We start from the raw sequence: 18844 nt of genomic DNA on the forward strand, positions 1-18844 counted from the left end.
CAACGAGGGGCTCAAACTCATGACCCCAAGATCAAGAGTCACATACTCTACCAACTAAGCCAGCCAGGTGCCCCACATTAAGTATACTCTTAATCCCCAACACCTATTTTACCCATCCCTCCATCCACCTCCCCCCTGGTGACCATTAGTTTATTCTTTATAGTTAAGAGTCTGTTTTTTTGGTATGTCTCTGTTTTTCATTTGTTTCTTTTTTTTTTTTTAAGATTTTATTTATTTATTTGAGAGAGAGAATGAGAGCATGAGAGGGGGGAGGATCAGAGGGAGAAGCAGACTCCCCGCTGAGCAGGGAGCCCGAGGCGGGACTCGATCCCGGGACTCCAGGATCATGACCTGAGCCGAAGGCAGTCGCCCAACCAACTGAGCCACCCAGGCGCCCCTTTATTTGTTTCTTAAACTCCCCATGTGAGTGAAATCATATGGTATTTGTCTTTCTCTGACTGACTTATTTCACTTAGCATTATACTCCCTAGATCCATCCATGTTGCAAATGGCAAGATTTCATTCTTTCTTATGGCTGAGTAATATTCCAATATATATATTTTATATATATTTACTGCATCTTCTTTATCCATTCATCTATCGATGGACACGTGGGATGCTTCCCTAGTTTGGTTATTGGAAATAATGCTGTTATAAACATAGGCGTGCATACATCTTTTCAAATTAGTGTTGTTTTTAACTAGGCTCCCTGCCCAGCATACAGCCCAACTCAGGGCTTGATCTCAAGACCCTGAGATCAAGACCTGAGCTGAGATCAAGAGTCGGACACTTAACCAACCGAGCCACCCAGGCACCCCTCGAATTCCTGTTTGTTTTTTTTTAAGATTTTATTTATTTATTTGACAGAGAGAGACACAGCGAGAGAGGGAACACAAGCAGGGGGAGGGGGAGAGGGAGAAGCAGGCTTCCCGCAGAGCAGGGAGCCCAATGTGGGGCTCAATCCTAGGACCCTGGGACCATGACCTGAGCCGAAGGCAGACGCTTAATGACTGAGCCACCCAGGCGCCCCTCGTGTTTTTATTCTTTCGGTAAATACCCAGTAGTGGAATTATTGGATCATAGGGTAGTTCTATTTTTAATTTTTTGAGGAACCTCCACACCGTCTTCCAGAGTGGCTGCACCAGTTTGCATTCCCACCAACAATGCATGAGGGTTCCTTTTCCGCCACATCCTCGCCAACACCTGTTGTTTCTTGTGTTTTTGATTTTCGCCAATAAAGCCCAGAATGTATTTTATTTTTTTAAAGAGGAACAGTAGCTTTTTTTTTTTTTTAAGATTTTATTTATTTATTTGAAAGAGCACGTGAGAGAGAGGCGGGACAGAGGCAGAGGGAGAAGCAGACTCCCCGCTGAGCAGGGAGCCCAATGTGGGACTCGATCCCAGGATCCTGGGATCATGACCTGAGCCAAAGGCAGACACTTCACCGACTGAGCCACCCAGACGCCCCAGAATGTATTTTAAAGCTACACACGTGATGCCTGTCTGCCCTCAATACTTCGTCGAAGGGAGAAGGAAGTGAATATGGGAGCTGATGAAGCCAGGCAAAATCAGGGAGGGCAGAGCTGCTTCCATCACTGGTCACCGGTCACTGCTGAGGCATAGGGACCTAGGTCTTAACACCAGCTTTGGTGACTTTGTAGTTTTGGATGAACCAGGCTGGCAGGAATCTTGGGGCCCTCACACACTCTAGTGTACAAGGAAGCTTCATAAATATGAACTCCAATTCCATAGATCTGGGGTAGGCCAGGAAGTGCATTTTATCACCCCAGGTGATTCTCACTGCAAATGGTCTCTGGACCACCTTTTGAAATAGTTCTTAAAGAGTGGTCCACGACCCCTGGAGGTCCCTGGTACCCTTTCAGGGAGAAGTGGGCACCAAACTATCTCATTAGCACTAGCAAGATCTGACTTGCCTTTTAAATCCTCATTCTCGGGGCACCTGGGTGGCTCAGTCGTTAGCGTCTGCCTTCGGCTCGGGTCATGATCCCAGGGTCCTGGGATTGAGCCCTCATCGGGGCTCCCTGCGGGCAGGAAGCCTGCTTCTCCCTCTCTCATTCCCCCTGCTTGTGTTCCCTCTCTCGCTGTGTCTCTGTCAAATAAATAGAATCTTAAAAAAAAAAAAAAAATCCTCACTCTCTTACAAGTGTCCAGTGGAGTTTTCTAGAGGCTCTGCGACACGTGATATGGAAGAGACTAAATGCAGAAGCAAATACGAGATTCCAGCCATCTTAAACTGTAGTAAGCCAGACGTTAGAGAGATTTCAAAACCGTCAAACAATGACACATATCACTGAATTTCCTTTTGTTTTGGGAAATTGTTATTCAAAAGTTTCTCAGTTTTGATTTCTAAAATGGTAACTATTGATAAAATTCACATAAACGAAAGCTCTTTGTATCATCAGTCCTTAAGAATATAAAAGGGTCTGAGAAGAGTGGTTTTGGAACCACGGATCTAGCCCAACTCCTCTTTGAGAGAGGAGGAAATTGCGGTTCAGAGAGCCGAGACTTGCTAATCAGGGAGGTACATCAGAACTGCCCCTCTGGGGACAGATTAGATGCCCTCCAAGGTTCCTCTCAGTGGACCCTGGGGTCCAGAGACAGATTCAGTGGTAGGACAGCACCCTGTCGCAGAAGTCAGATGGAAGGGCTGCTTGACAGAGAAGGGGAAGAGTGGGTCTTGGTGTCACACCGTCCTTAGCTCGCTCCAGTTCCACCTCTTTCTAGCTGTGCAATTTGCGGCAAGTTATTGAGTCTTAAGAGTTTCGTGTGTAAAATGGGAAGGACAAAATCTCAGAGGGTAGCTCTAGGGTGAAATGACACAAACAGGGACTTGCATCTAGACTTAATGCCCACATGCTAGCCTCTTTTTTTATGGAAAGGACACAGAAGAGATGCAAGAACTTTGCAAGGTTTTCATTAAGGCTCACGTGATTTGCTCAGTGAAGTGGGTGCCTTGATCACTGGAGATTACAGAAGATACACCCTAGTGAGAGACACATTTTTTAAGTTTCTTTGCCATTGTGAGGGCAACAGCCGTGAGGCAGGGAAAGGCTTTAACCCACCTGGAAAACAGATACATAATGACAAGGGCGGATCGGTAACTCATACTAGGTGGAAACCGAAGCCCAGCTGCAGGTGTTCAAAGTGTCCAGAAGGAGGAGGGAGGAGGCCTCTGGGAATATAGACAAGGCTCTTCCAGGATTATGGACCTGACAAGTCAGACATTGCGGTTAGACGGTTTCTGTAATATTACAGAAGCCTCGCCACCAATGTCTGTCTATAATTTGAGTCATCTTATTTGAAAATGCCCTATGGTGGGTGAAGGAGTGCAGAAACGGGAAAATGGGGTTTGCCGGGGAGTCGGGAAGGACCAAGTGCCATCCTGGTTTCCCCAAGGCCCTGACGGTTCGGTTAATTTACAGACACCGGTCAGCCCCCTCTGATTCAGGAGCAGACTGTTGCCATGTCACCAGGACATCAGGATGGCAAGTCTGGCAACGAGGGGCCATTACTGTAGAAGCAGAATGGACTTTATCCACATCTGCCACCATCATACAAATACAGCATAAAGAAAATGAAGTTTTGCTTCTTATTTGACAATGCTTCCCATGCAACGTAACATAGCAAATAAGGCCAATTAGTTGAACAAATCCTTTGGAATGTTCCAGGTCAAAAAGACTTCAGCAGACCAAAAGTAAGACAAAACAAAACACCTTTGTCTATTTATTTATTTATTTTTAAGATTTTTATTTATTTATTTGAGAGAGAGAGCGCGTGCAGGGAGAGAGGGAGAGGGAGAAGCAGGCTCCCCACTGAGCAGAGAGCCCAGTGCGAGGCGGGCTGGATCCCATGACCCTGAGATCATGACCTGAGCTGAAATCAAGAGTCAGCCACTTAACCGACTGAGCCACCCAGGCACCCCCCAAAATAAACTTAAATAAATAAAATAAAATAAACAAGGGGCGCCTGGGTGGCTTAGGCGTTAAGCATCTGCCTTCAGTAGCAAGAAGGCTGCTTCTCCCTCTCCCACTCCCCCTGCTTGTGTTCCCTCTCTCACTGTGTCTCTTTATGTCAAATAAGTAAATAAAATCTTAAAAAAAAATAAAATAAACAAAAAACCCCACCCATGTTACTAAGGACCCAAACATCTATAGTTTCTGTGAAATGAGGAAGCCAAAAGTAGATAAACCCATGTTCAGTAACTAATATTTTAGTATTATATCTTATTTGGAAATGATCTACATATTTAATGAAGTTAACTTAATTCACCATTTAACCTAACTCAGCAAAACTTTTAAGATTTTGGGTTACCAAAATCTTTATGGGTACATAGAAACTTTATGAGACATCAAAGTCCATCATTCTTCCGAGTATTTTAAAAAGAGACAAAAAACATTTTGTCTAAGAGATCATGATATCAACCTATTCGAGTTTCAGTAAACCCAGGCAGAATGAAAGTTTTAATTTTAATGCTGATAACTCTAGAGACAAGTCTATTTTAAGTAAACCAGGAACTGAATATTTTCCCAGATCACGTGAACTTGAAAAAGCATCTGGATTAGCTTCAGTGTGTCTTAGAGTTTTAGAATGCCCTATCCTTACAAGCACTTGTCCAACTAAATAGAGCTCTTTGACAAATTAATTTTAGCAATACTATTGGAGGTAGAAAAATCTCACATTTATACCATATGTATGTATGGACACAGAGACAGATGCAGGGACCCTGTACTTACTAATATTTGCGGAGAAGATTTTCAAGATTTGTCTTTGTTCTTGGAATTGAGCCTAAGGAAGAGGTGCACGAGAACCCTTTTAGCAGTTTATATTATAAAAAGGCCTCTTTCCCCCTTTACTTTCCCTTCAATCTCAGGTGATTGTGGGCTGTATTGACATTTCAAAGTCCTGATAAGATGATTTAAGTTTGAGGGACAGAGAAAGAATGCACATTCCTCTAGAAGGACTTTGGTTTCTTAAAGCCAGTAGTTTACCAGCGGTTTAAGATAATTAGGGGAAGTTTGGGGACTGGGAGAGGAACAGGTGGGCTTTGAATTGCCTCTAGAGCTGCTGTTTCTAGTTCCGTAAAGATTTGAAAGATAAGGACAGTTGCTTTCAGTTCCTCAGACAACTGGGTTATAACTTAAATGATATCATGGGTCAATCCACCTACTCGACTACTTTATCTCAACTTGCTTTTTTCCCCTCTGGGTACATAGTTCTTTTTTTCTTTTTTACACTTTTATTCATTTATTCAGGAGAGGGAGAGAGCATGGAGGGGGGTTGGGCAGAGGGGGAGAGGGAGAAGCAGGCTCCCCACTGAGAGCAAGGAGCCCGATGCGGGACTCGATCCCAGGACCCTGAGATCATGACCTGAGCCGAAGGCAGAGGCTTAACTGAGCCACCCAGGTGCCCCTGGGTACATAGTTCTAATTTTAAATATTTCTGGCAGTATTGAATAATCCCCCCTTTGGTGTAAGATGGTCCACAAAGAGGGTGCAAAGGATGGTAACTTCCCAAGATCCAGAGTTACTCCCGAAGAGAGCCAAAAGAAGGAAACAGGACCGCAAGTCCCGGGCAGGGCAGAAAGCCCAGCCCAGCTGTGCAAAGGAGAGAAAGGCAGCAGCTGGAACAAGAAGAATCAATTTGGAAAGGGACATGAAATTTTCTCCCCGTAACTGGGCACTGCAGATAGAGATTCAGAAGAGCTGATTCTGGTAAGAATTTCCACCCTTTGCTGGCTTCTGCCAGATTTTCCAGGATCCCCTGTGCTGGCTCTGGGATCTACCAGAGTCTCCCCTTGGCTGTTTACCGGAAAACCCCTCAGTTTCGTCAACTCTGGAGGGGCCTGTGTGGGGTCCCTTCTTTGAAGGTAGATAGGGGTGTGGGTGCAATTTTTCATTAGCCTCTTGCAGTGAATCTTTTTTTTTTTTTTTTAAGATTTTATTTATTTGACAGAGAGACACAGCAAGAGAGGGAACACAAGCAGGGGGAGCGGGAGAGGGAGAAGCAGGCTTCCCGCACAGCAGGGAGCCCAATACGGGGCTCGATCCCAGGACCCTGGGATCATGACCTGAGCCGAAGGCAGACGCTTAACGACTGGGCCACCCAGGCACCCCATTGCAGTGAATCTTTTAATGAAACACTCAGGGCTTCTGAAACCTTTTCGAGGCTTCTGCTTGCCAATTAAAACAGGTATCCCATTTGGCTTAATTTGGGAAACTCTGCTTCCAAGGGTACTTCCTAAATGATCTTTTCTAATTGGAATGTTCCCCATAGGGACCATTGTCTTTTCAGGCTGCAACTCTGAGGGCTTGCAGCAGCTCCGTAGGACCCTGGCTGCAAATGGAATTAACTCCCAGTTTTGCACAGCCATATCCAACCGCCCGTGGGGGGCAACTCGCATCTCTGTCTGGCCTTGTTTTGGGGCCTCCGGCCTGATGGTTCCCTAAGCCAAATTTCTCAGGAAACAAAACAAGCCTAGTGAGATTTTGCTGTTTTTGCTAGGCATCTGCAACTTCTAAGAAAAACTTATGTTGTTCTTAGACATAAAATAAGCAGGTGTGTTGGAAGGTTGAGCATGTGACTCTTTAGAATTTAAGGATCCCATTGCTAAGACTTTGGGTTTCTCAACAGCCGAACTGACACCTAAATGGGATGTGCAGTGAAGCTGAGGACTGTGTGTGTTCAACAGTGTACCTCGTTGCATGGAAGTTTTCTTGAGGTTGGTGGGTGACCTGATGTCAATATAACCTGTTCCATGACCAACTTATCCTATCACAGGATCTTCTGAAGGTAGCAGGTGCTCTAACAGTCTTTATTTATTTATTTTTTAAGATTTTATTTATTTATTTGACAGAGAGAGACACAGCGAGAGAGGGAACACAAGCAGGGGGAGTGGGAGAGGGAGAAGCAGGCTTCCCGCGGAGCAGGGAGCCTGATGTGGGGCCCGATCCCAGGACCCCGGGACCATGACCCAAGCTGAAGGCAGACGCTCAACGACTGAGCCACCCAGGCACCCCTCTAATACTCTTTAAATGTTCAATCTGTGCCAACCGATTTTTGTGGTTTTGGCTTCTTCTGAGATCCCTGCTAGTAAGCCTTTATCTATAGAAAATAAGACAAACATACATATGCATCTTAATGCATTGGCAGTAACCAAGAGATGTTACAGTATCGGCCGCAAGACTGCCCCGTGCGCACCACCACCACCGATACCTGTGGACACTTGCTAGAGTTTTCCATCTGGGAACTTGTGATCTGAAAGGCCAAGGGCTTGGCTCTGGGCAGACCCCCTGCCAGCTCAGCTGGGCTCCAGGCATAATAACTCTCTGCCACTCAAACTGACCTGCCCTGTAAAGGAAAGCTGATTAGATCAGGAGCCTGAACACAAAAAGGGCAGAGCTTAGATCCAGGAGGAACTCACCAACAGCCCTTGGAAACAGGGAGAGAGGCAGTGAACTCAAACGGTTCAGGGGTATAATACCAGTTTCTCATCCCTGAATGTTGCTGGAAGTTCGCTTCGAATCCCACTGCTGCCACCAAATCTGTTAAATAACAAAAATTCAGCCAAATACATTTTAAAGATCTAACTGGCTTTCTTAATCGATTCATGAGTCGGCAGCATCCTAAGCAGGTAGAGGGGGGCTCCAAAGGGCTACAGAAGAGGAAAGCCTTTAAAGGTAGAGAGGGGAGTAGAAAAAAAGGAAATTGTTAGCAAAGAATTTGTTGTTTTAGGCAAGGTCACCCCCCCCACGCCGCCGCCAAGAGGAACCCAAGGGTCCACCAGGAAATTTCCTAACGTTGACCAGGAAATCCCCATGGTCACTGGTACATCTCTGGGGGGCTAAAACTGCAGTTAGGTTGGGTACTGAGGGTCAATGTAGTGATTTGGGGGCCTGCACCTGTGCAGGTCCCCGGCAGCCTGGGAGGTGTGGAGCGATTACCCACTCCTACCGTACTCTTGCTCCCACAGTCTCCCTGATAAATTTCTGGCTCATCGGCTGCCTGACCCGCTGAGACCTCAGGCTGGCAAGCCTCAGGTTCTTCCCATTCATTTCTCACCACCTTTGCTGCTTTTGGCTGATAAAAAACCTACAGCTCTCCTCCACGACCCCCGAACAAAACATGATCAGTATGCCCCTTCAGAGCAGCGCCCTGATCTGGTAAAACTGCTCCCCTTCCCGACAGAGAGGTGGGCGGTGGGGGGCAACTCCAGGCAAGAAGGCTGCAGGCCTCCACTGCTCTGACCTGCCGCTCTCGCAGTTTTTCCCAAGAATAAATGCTTTTTAATTTGTCTTCATTTGGTCAATTTCCAGAGCCTTGAAACGTTTTTTTAAAGATTTATTTATTTACTTTAGAGAGAGAGAGGGCACAAGCGGGAGGGGCAGGGGGAGAGGGGGAGAGAATCTGAAGCAGATTCCGTGCCGAGCGGTGAGCCCACGACCCCGAGACCACGACCCATGCTGAAACCAAGAGTAGGCCGCTTGACTGACTGAGCCAGGCGCCCCACCTTGAGACATTTTTAATACTTCTTCCAAGTGTTATGCTTTCTTATTTTTTGCAGAGAGCACGGCCTATCCTCTCCACACTGCCAGAGCCCGCACTCCGTCCACAACTCTGTCCTTCCATCTGCGGTGGGGACCTTCACCGTTGAGTCCACCAGAGAGCGGTCAGGGTGTGGGGGTTTCCAGACACTGATCTGGGGGCAAACTGCCAGACTGTGCCGGGGCTGCCTCCACTGTCATTCGGCACCTCAGCTTCGTAAGAGAGGAGAGCCACTAAGAAGCAGAACATGCAGGGAGAAGCTTCCAAGAGGACAAAGGGATCAGGAACTTCCCCTAATTCCTGTTATTCTCCAGGGCTAACAAGGGTTTGCAGGGCTCTTCGGGCGCCTGGCTGGCTCAGTTGGTAGAGCATGCAACTCTTGATCTTGGGGTTGTAAGTTTGAGCCCCACGCTGGACAGAGTTTACTTAAAGAAAAAAAAAAAAGTCTGTAGGGTCCTTGACCGCAGGGTCTATCCTGCCTCCTTCCCAGGGTGGGCAGATCAAAGTGAGCTAATCTAGGAAAGTTCCTTGCAAACTTCAGATTGCTACATGGTTTGTTGTAGGTTTTTTGTTTTTTTTTTTGAGAGAGAGAGCATGGGGGGGCAGGGCAGAGGGAGAGAAAGAAGCAGACCCCTCACTGAGCAGGGAGCCCAACGGGGCTCGATCTCGTGACCCTGAGATCATGATCTGAGCTGAAATCAAGAGTCGGATGCTGGGGCGCCTGGGTGGCTCAGTCGTTGGGCGTCTGCCTTCGGCTCAGGTCATGATCTCAGGGTCCTGGGATCGAGCCCCGCATCGGGCTCCCTGCTCAGCGGGAAGCCTGCTTCTCCCTCTCCCACTCCCCCTGCTTGTGTTCCCTCTCTCGCTGTGTCTCTGTCAAATAAATAAAATCTTTAAAAAAAAAAAAAAAGAGTTGGATGCTTAACCAAGCCACCCAGGCGCCCCTCACGATGCCGTTACTATCTAAAATGACAATGAGACTCAGCGCAGGGAAGGAGACTTGCTCAGCCCGTTAGAGGCAGAACGGAACTTAGGCCATAGGCCAAGTTGGCTAAGGCAGAGCCCAGCACTCTGTCCTCGTGGGAGTAGCAGGCCATCGTCAGGAGGCTCAGAGACACGTTTCCCCAGCAAAACTGGGTTCAGCTGCATATTAGTGACCTTTAGTTGACTTTCAAAGGAAAGCTAAATCAAAATGGCCTTTCTGTGACTGGTTTTGGAGAACAAACCGCCCTTTGGAAATTGTACAGGTGGCTCCCTCAGGAGGGCCTTGGTGCCCACACACCTTTCAGCTTTGTTGCAAGGGTTCCCTCCGTCCGCTGGGCTCGGCTGCAAGGAGAGCCGACCACCAGGTTTTGTTGCAGGAACAAGTTGATTGCTCTAGTCTGAGATTTGGCAAGCGAAGAGAAATTATGCTGAGTCAATGTGACTAAACATCTGGACACACCCAAGTTATTACTGAATAGGCGTTGCTTTAGGCAAACATGTTTAAATGTCTAATCCAACAGTCCCCATTCATTTCCTTCTATTACTAATGTTGCATGCAGCACAGCCGTCCCATTGCTTTGCTAAGGTGCTAAAAACCAGCAAAAAATGCTGTTTCCCAGGACCGTTGCCAAACTACCACAAACTGGCTTAGGAGAGGGCAGGTGTCAGGACAGTGACAGTGAGGTTTTCTCTTTTCTGTCAGCCAGGCCACTAGATAAAGAGCCAGCACCCCCTCTTCCCCGAGACTCCCCAGGCTCTTCTGTTTTAGAGATCTTGATTAACTGACCATTTGCGCCACTTGTTTCTTCTTCCTCCTTTAAATTCCCTTTTTTTTTCTTTTTTAATTCACCAATAAACAGTGAGCCCAGGGGTGCCTGGGTGGCTGAGTCAGTTAAGCGTCTGCCTTCGGCTCAGGTCACGATCCCAGGGTCCTGGGATCGAGCCCTGTATTGTGCTCCCTGCTCGGGCGGGGGGAGCCTGCTTCTCCCTCTCCTCCTGCTTGTGCTCTCTCTCCCTCTCTCTCTGACAAATCAAATCTTAAAAAAAAAAAAAAAAGACTGAGCCCAGCTAAACCCTGGATCTCCTCCTCCCCTAATAAAAGCAGAACCCCAGGGGCGCCTGGGTGGCTCAGTCGGTTAAGCAGCTGCCTTCGGCTCAGGCCATGATCCCAGGGTCCTGGGATCGAGCCCCGCATCGGGCTCCCTGCTCGGTGGGGAGCCTGCTTCTCCCTCTCTCTCTGCCGGCCTCTCTGCCTCCTTGTTCTCTCTCTGTGTCTCTCTGCCAAATAAATAAATAAAATCTTTGAAAGCAGAACCCCAGGCCTGGGTGCTCTCTAACTGTAACCTTGCTGGGTGGCCCCAGGAGTGCCAGGCAATTTCCAGGTCCTGTAAAAATAATAAACCTTTTTTGTTGTTGTTGTTCCCCAGTTTCCTGATTATTGCCGAAAGGCACCTTGCAATCAAAATAACCACAGGGCTGGTCTAGCCACAACACTGGTTACTGATGGGCTGAGCCCAGCACACAACAGCAGGGCTGGGACAAAGGCAAGTCTCTCCCAGAGGTGAACAAAGTCAAGCTGACATTTAGTTTTTAGAAAATCCTCAAATGCTTGGCTTAGAATGCTTAAGAAAAGTCAACTCTAAGTTATTCCTCACCTTAACTTTTCACCTTGCCCTAAATCCCCAAATCCCAAATCAAAGCATGGGCATGAATTCTATAAAAACAGCCCTTCTATGCAACTCTCCCAGGGCAGAATCCTTTGTTAGACTTACGTAAGAGGGTGTCTAAGTTAACAAACCTACTAGTTGGGGCAATTTGAAAATCTCAGCTCTGCCACTCACTGGCTCTAATTCCTGCAACTGAACTCAAAGGACTCGTTCACCTGCTAGGTAGAAAGATCAATTATGGAAGAAAACCAGGAGACCATATATTCAAAAGCCAGAGGAGCAGGCAGGTGATGTACTCAGAAAAGCTAAATTAAAAGGGACTGTGCACTCTCTGGAAGCCTTCCCTTCGCTCCACACTTGGCTGTCTGATTTCTCCTAACCCGTAATGCTTTTATCCCTGAAGATACCTGTTGTTCTTTGCCAACAATCTCAATGCTCCCGACAGCATCTGTACGTGTCAAAAATGGACATCAGAAATGTACATGCTCCAGTGTAGGTTGGCATGATACCGGTGTAATGGTGCAGACCTACTCATCCCTCATCTGCTGGGATGTGCTAACACCTAACTGTGCTCAGCTGTGTAAGACTTATTCCCCGGCACGTTTCTTAGGAACATCTCAAGTTTGGTATCTGTGTTTCCAAAAAACTGTTGAACGTTGGAATTTTACTCATGTTTCCCTGACATTACATTCCTATTGGTATCATTGAAGACAATGCTCAGTGGATTGAAAATGGTACTATTTTGTGGTGCTTGTTCTCAAGCTTAGATCATTAATATGTAGAGTGGTGATGCTTTTGGGAAAAAAAAAAAGGGGACTGTGCAGAGACAAAGAGTTCCTACGGGACGTGGAAGAATCTCCAAACCCGACCACAAGTGGAATGACAAGAAATAACAGGTAGGAAAGTAACACATTCAACGTACACAGTTCCAGGGAACCTCCTGATGTTCTGTACTGTCAGCTTTGTGAGAGACCTGGTGACCCTCAAGAGAGCGACCCTGGTGAGGGGCCAAGCCTACACAAGCCTAGGGATGAGGTGTGGTTGCAGGAGACACCCACTCTATAAGACTAAGTCGGTGTCAGTGCAAAGCCAGTGGAGTTCAGGAAGGCATGGCTGACATAACCCCTGGAGCTGACTTAGCTTTTAAGGCCGAGGAGTCCCACAGAGAGAAGCTGTAGCAATCGGAAGAGGCCCTGCGTGTGTTCGCAGCACTGGCTGCCTGCGGCTGCCCCTGGGGGACCTGAGACCCAGCATGCCCCCGCACCAGCCTGCAAAGCTCCACACGCTGGTCTCTTCCCCTTGCCGGGTTCCCCTTCCTGCTCACTCATCCCGTCTGCACACAAACATGTTTGTCCTCTCCCTCCCGACTCGTCCTGGTGCCAGTGTTCCAGGACCCGAGCCTTGGTTCTCACCGACGACTCATTTCCGGGCCTCCTCGCCTCCTGCCTTCCTCTGCCACCCTCACGCTGACAACTCCCAAATCTGCGTCTCCGGCCCCACCTGTCCCCTTGAATCCAGCTGCCTTGGCGTCTGTATAGTCAGGCAGAAAAGTCGGGGTCTCCCCGTGAACATGACTGGAACCAGACCCTTCACTGAGCACCGCCAGCCACCCCCACCCCATTCTCCCAACCTTCTTCATTTTAGGCAATTGCAACATGTCCTTTATGCTCGGGCACACATCCCGAGTTACCTTTCTCCCCGACTGCATGCAGTGGCTCAGCAAATCTGTTAGCTCCGACATTAGAATATCCTCAATCTGACCACAACTCCCGCCTTTACTGGTCCTACCTGGGTCCCCGCTGCCACCCTCCTCTGGGGACACTGGGCAGCAATTTCCTATTTTGTCTCCCTTCCTCCACTAGTCCCCCCCATCCACACCCCCAACAGGCTGTTTCTCACCCAGCAGTCAGAATGGTCTTTTGAAAACACAAATAGGACCATGTGACTCATCTTCCCCAAACCCTTCACCGGCTTCCTATTTCACACTAATGAGAGTTACCGAAGCCTTAAACCACCTGGCTTTTAGTTACTTGCTGCCGCCAAGGCTCTTGTGTTCTCCCCTTACCCAGACGGGCCTCCCTGCTAACTTTGGGACCGACAGAGGACACTGCTGCCCAAGGGCCTAGCTTCTCTGCCTGGAGACCTCCTTGCCCAGGCTTTGCACGCATATGCATTCCCTCATTCAAGTGTCTGCTCAAAAGTCCTCCACCAACACAGGCCTTCCCTGACAAGGTCTAGAAGGATGCCCCCCTCCCACCCATCCCTTCCATTCACCTGCTGTTTGCTCGGTCACTGACCACTTGACGTTAGACATTCCCCATTCGTGATATAAAGGTCTTTCCTCACGGGGACGGGAATGCTGGGGTGCATTGTTTGCTGCTGAGTTCTCACACACTGGGCGCGGGCATGGGGTGGGCGCTCAGATGGGCACTGACCCAATCACTGCCCTTTACCTGAATGCTGCTTCTCCCTCCCTTCTGTCTCCCCGCCAAACAACCAGGACGGTGGTCCCTGCTCATGCTCTGTTCACAATGGGAACTTGTTAAATGAAGCACAGGGTGAATGATTCAACCTCTCCGCCCAGAAAAACCACACCACCACTGGAGAGTCACTGGTAGGTATCTAAGGAGAGGCTCCGGGAGAACCCACACAACACTCAGGAGGAAAGCATTTTCAAAAGAAACAGCACCTGGCTTTATAATAACCCTACTCTGAATGATCAGAAAAGCCATAGGTCACACCACAGTAGTATCTTTGCAAGTCAAGAAACCTTGTGTAACTACCTTTCAAAGGATGCAAGAATAAATGCACGTCAAGAGCCTTCTGATGCACTGGTTGTACCTTTATTATGTTTACCTCGTTCACTAAGAGTTCCGTGATGCAAGGTTACCATACACAGTTAGATAATGTCCGCATTGCACATCTAAGGCTATACAGCAAAAGAACCGGAATTAGTACAAATACAAGAACTATATTTACATTCTGTATACTCAAGCTCCAAACATCAGATAATATTTACATAATAAAACATGAAAATGAAAATCTGAAATTAATAATGTACATTGTTGCTAATGAGCTCAACTCCTTACTGGGGAGAGATCAGTTTGCAAAGTCTTGGTTCAAAAAGGCCACATGTGCTCCACGGGTTCCGTGGCAGCACACGCGGATGGTGAGAAGAGACCCGAAATCCCGACGGGTGGCGCCTTGCACGCGAGAAGGCCAATGGAGTCCTCAGGTGAACCGATGCCAGAATGTGCAGCCTGGAAAAAGGGAACTTGAAGACGTGAAGACAACACACAACAGCCAGGGTTTGGCAAGAGACCAACCTCAGCCCGGACTTCCTGAGCACAGCTTTTAACATGAAGTTTGCATCAACTCTCTTTCCTTTAAATGATCAGAGGCTTTCCTAAGATTCATGGGGGCTCAAATCCGAATTTCATAAATGGCCTTTTGAACAACTGCAGATAATCTCTCAGCTGACATTGCCATTTCCTAAGGAAGCACCATCAGTACATCCCTGCTACACAGTCATGGTTTGGCCGCACACTGGGGTGAGTCATTACTGGCCACGGTGGACAGCCACAGTGCACACGAGTCAGAGTCCTCTTGCAAATACACTCAGCAAACCTTTTGAGAGCTGCAGCAGAATTAGTGTCTTCTTTTTAAGGAGCAGGTTAACAATCACATTTTAGAAAGGGAATCCAAAGCAAAAACGAAGGACCCAAGTCAGAGAGACAGACAAGCCCTGACCCCGTCCTGGAGGACCCGAGTGGATGCAGCACGAGGAAATGGCAGCGTACCGGAGCTGCTACGCACTAGGTCATCCGTTCTTTCCCAGTCCAATGTGCAATTAATTACAGTGTATAAATATACAAATACCTTACAAAATTAAATATCCCTGTAAACCACAACAAGCAGCAGGCAACACAGTCTTTGCTTTGAAATGTGCCAGAAGTCATTTTATTTTTAGATCCCTGAAGATCTTTCCCAATGATTTAACTTACTCCTTCATCTTAAAAGAACTGAAAATATGAGTAGCTGTAGAAGTTCAATGGCAGCCGAAGGGGGAAATAAAAATGTAAAACAACAGTGGTTTCTTAGCCGGGAAAAATCATTCTCCTTCCCCTCACAGTGACGGCGCGAGTGTCTTAATGACGTGCTAGGATTGGGGTGCCCACCTGGCTGCCAGCAGCAGCCCCTCCCCACGCCCCTGGCTATGTGCACGGCTGGTCGGCCCTGCACAGCCTGGCCCGAGAGCTGGCTGACTCCCAGGCAGGCACAGAGGTGAGGAGGCTGTGGGCGCTGGTTTGGTGTGGGCTGTGAGGTCCTGTTTTGCTTTGGCAGGAGAAAGGAGGGTGGGGAAGGAGGGGAGGACATGATTACTTTTAACTAGCACTCATTTCTCCTTAATTTGGGTAAGAGCTTTTTCTTTGTTTTTTACTTGTTTAAAGGAATGCTTTAGGGGAAAAAAAAACACACAAAAAAACCCCGAAAGGTAGTTTTCTTAAATACCAATATAATATTAATATTATATTAATATTAAATATCAACTTTTCTACCACAATGGCTTCAGCTAAATCCTCATAAGTAGTTCCTGCCATAAAAGCTCTCTCAGCTTCGAAAGTGGGGATGGATCTGTCCAGAAAGGGAACATTAATCTTGAAACTGTTCCAACTACAATCTGGACATGGGCCGCTAGAGGAAAAGGGGGAAACCAATAAGGGCTGTCCTCAGACTTTCGGTGGAAAGCACACCTGCCAGGGACCCCTGCCGGACGTAATGTCCTGCTTCCTCAGGGTGCCCTCTCCCCCGGGGGTGATACGAACAGTCCAGTTCTACCTGTCCTAATCTCTGACACCTCCAAAGCAAAGACTTTCCAAGCCAGTTCTGAGTTAGAAGAAAAACCAAATGCCATTTCAGTGTATCACATGATGTGACTCCCCCTCAGCCTTCCCCACCTCCCTCTGTCATGGACATGGGTCCCTCTATCAGACTTCGTGACAAACAGCAGCGGCACCCGTGACTTCATTCTACAACGCAACCTTCGAATTTCATCTTCATTTCCCCTGAAATTAGATTTCATTCCAGTCCAGGAGTGATCTCTAAGCACCAACAGATCCTGGATTTGAGTCTACACCAGAAGGGCATACTGTGTCCATTAGACAACTAAGGAACCTCTAACTACATTAAAAATCTCACGCACTGCTTAGAAAACAAATAACATCACAGTTAATGACCTATGTTTTGAGGAGAGGAAGGAAGTTAAAAAAACCTACTGTAGAGTTTTTATTGATCACTTTCCAGCTAAGGTCACAGACTGGGATTTCTAGCCTGTCTTTTAAGCTCTCCACGATTCATGTTTCCTCCTCTTTGCAGGGCAATTCTACCGAGGCCAGGAGACGTGTTCTTAGCGATGAGCCCAACCAGGAAGTCAGAAGCAAGGGTCTGCTGACACGCACCAGCCCCTGCCCCATGCTGCCTGAAGCAGAAAATCAGCCGGTCCCCACCACCTGGGAGGCAGCAACTTCAAGGCTGGAGACCCTCAGTCTCCGCGAGGTGGGAGAGGGCAGATACTTTCCTGAATGCCTGAGGGATGGTCAAACAGAGATGTGCCTGAGGGAGGTAAAGGATGGTACAAAACACCCCAGGTCAGATGGCAAAGCAGCTGAATTAACCCGCAGGCCTTCTTTTCCCCAGGCCATTCCTATAAAACTTACTGGCAGCTGAAAGAAAAAGAGTATTTTCTTCTATGATGGCGTCTGGATGGATCCTGTTCTGTCAGAGAAGGAGACTGTGAGCAGCGAGCTTCCTCCTTCCTCCTCTGGCAGTTATTTCCACACCCCATGAAGGTAACCGAGACGCAAGGCGGAGGCAGCAGCAAGCCACTGCGGACAGGGCTCAGGTGCGCCTCTTCTCTGCCCCCAGGTGTCCTTTTGGTTTTTTTTTTTAGTGGTGGGAGGGGATTGGTTTTAATCCCGGGATCCAGAAAGCAAAGCCTGCCTAGTCTGCTTATTTATCATAATAGGGGGAGAAGCATTACTGAAAGTATTTTCAATTTGACAAGGATCATTGGAAATGACCACTGGATTCAGAGGGAGACTTCCAAGTCTATACTTGAGGGTTACATTTCTTTGATCAAAGGGAGCTACATCAATCACAGGGTCACTACTCAGCATTCCCATAATTATAATGACAACGACCATCAAGTTCACGAGCAGAAGTGAGTCTCTCCCCCCTTGTGGGACGTTTGTGTCTGACACTGTACTAATTCCAAACTGTACCATCACTGACAAGAAGAGAAATGAGAAACTGAGAAAGAAAAGCAGTTCACAGGAGCGCTGCTGTGAGGAGCTACCCTCATCGTACTGTCAGCCCGCCGTCATGACCCACTGTCAAGCCCCACGGTCCTCTCAAATCCACAGGCAGTATCCTTGGCCCTTCCCTTCTTACAAAGTCAGCAGCAGCCACTGTTCCAGGCCCGCTAAGAAGTCCTCCCTTCTCTCTTCCACTAAAAGAAAACCGCATAACTACGTTCTAAATAAGCTCCACTTTCAGAGAATACACCTGTGCCATTTCTAAGCTCCCCACAACCTTTTCCCTGAATGGAAAACGCAGGGATTAGCAATGGCAAAGAGATGGAAAGGGAAAAGGTAAGTTTTTTCCTTTTAGGTTCTAAAAAAAAGCCAGATGTTTCCTCCCATAGTCTCTAAGCCACCCCCCCACCCAAAATTGAAGTGATATCACAGAGAAAAGGAAAAGTATTATGTTGTCTTAAAAAACAGACAAAGATATCCAAAGACAGCAGTACAGACATCACAGGGGGTCATAATGGGGACCTATCATACAAAAGGAAGCCAAGAGACACAGAAAAATAATTTGGAGATTCACTGGATCCCCTCTGGGTTGTTTTGTTTGTTTTTCTCCCTTTTGTTAGGCCACATGCTACTACCAATAAGATTCTCAGCACAAGAAAAAAAGAGAAGGGTACAGAGCAATGGAGACGGGGACCAGGAGAGCTAGCAAGAGTGTTGACAGGAGGGAAAGCAGTTACCCCACAGGCTTACACACGAAAGGGGCCATCAAGAATCAGAGAGAGAAGGAAGCAGCAACACTTTCTTTATGTCTCGAAGGCGAGTGAGGACGCTCGGCAGGGTCCCTTAGCACTTCGGGTCGCTGGGGCACCTGCGAGAGAGCTTTGACCTACAGGTGACAGAGGAAGAGGGCGGATTAGAGGAGCTGGGTCCAGATGTCTCTCCCCTCACAAGTCTCCCTCCTCTACAGTTCCCTCCTTGAGCTTCTTCCCCTCCAGCACTCAAGCCCCAGGTCTCTAGGCTCCCTGAATAAGCAGGTGAAGCTGTGGGGGCCCCTGGGACACAAGCCCCTCACAGGATCAGAGGCTGGATCACAGGGTGGAATACTGGGAGACCATGAAGGTTTTCACCACCTTCCCCTGACTCAGTCAAAAAGTAAAAAAATAAGAAAAAAATCTTGAGAAACAAAATCAAAGCAGGACATTAACTGGGTACAAATGGGACCAGGTTCCCTTAGCCATTCAGGGCACCAGGTGACACCTATGAGAAGCTGAGGCCTCATCACCACCTTACAGTCACACTTACGCTGCTGTCCTTCCT

General features: G+C 47.8%; 1 protein-coding gene and 1 long non-coding RNA gene across 12 annotated transcripts in view; both read right to left on the reverse strand.

The window, feature by feature from the left end:
- Nucleotides 1–5941: 5941 nt before the first annotated feature.
- LOC141374461 (uncharacterized) lies at nt 5942–13425 on the reverse strand. The gene is made up of 4 exons (XR_012381373.1): nt 9845–13425; nt 7442–8795; nt 7234–7368; nt 5942–7122 (listed from the first exon to the last, which is right to left on the reverse strand). It is a non-coding gene; the product is annotated as an uncharacterized lncRNA (long non-coding RNA).
- A 609-nt stretch (nt 13426–14034) lies between these two features.
- Nucleotides 14035–18844, reverse strand: part of KIF1B (kinesin family member 1B) — a 142512-nt gene continuing 137702 nt past the window's right edge. For 10 of the 11 annotated variants that reach the window (XM_025855680.2, XM_073903360.1, XM_073903363.1 and 7 more), the window contains one exon: nt 14035–18413. In XM_025855680.2, coding sequence (XP_025711465.1) covers nt 18371–18413 — 43 coding nt within the window. In that variant the 3' untranslated portion in view covers nt 14035–18370. The remainder of the gene's footprint in view (nt 18414–18844) is intronic. The other variant, XR_012381374.1, reaches the window with a different exon arrangement.

Source organism: Callorhinus ursinus, unplaced genomic scaffold (assembly GCF_003265705.2).
Source record: "Callorhinus ursinus isolate GAN/ISIS: 27379988/994484 unplaced genomic scaffold, GSC_fseal_2.0 scaffold18, whole genome shotgun sequence".
Taxonomy (NCBI): Eukaryota; Metazoa; Chordata; class Mammalia; order Carnivora; family Otariidae; genus Callorhinus; species Callorhinus ursinus.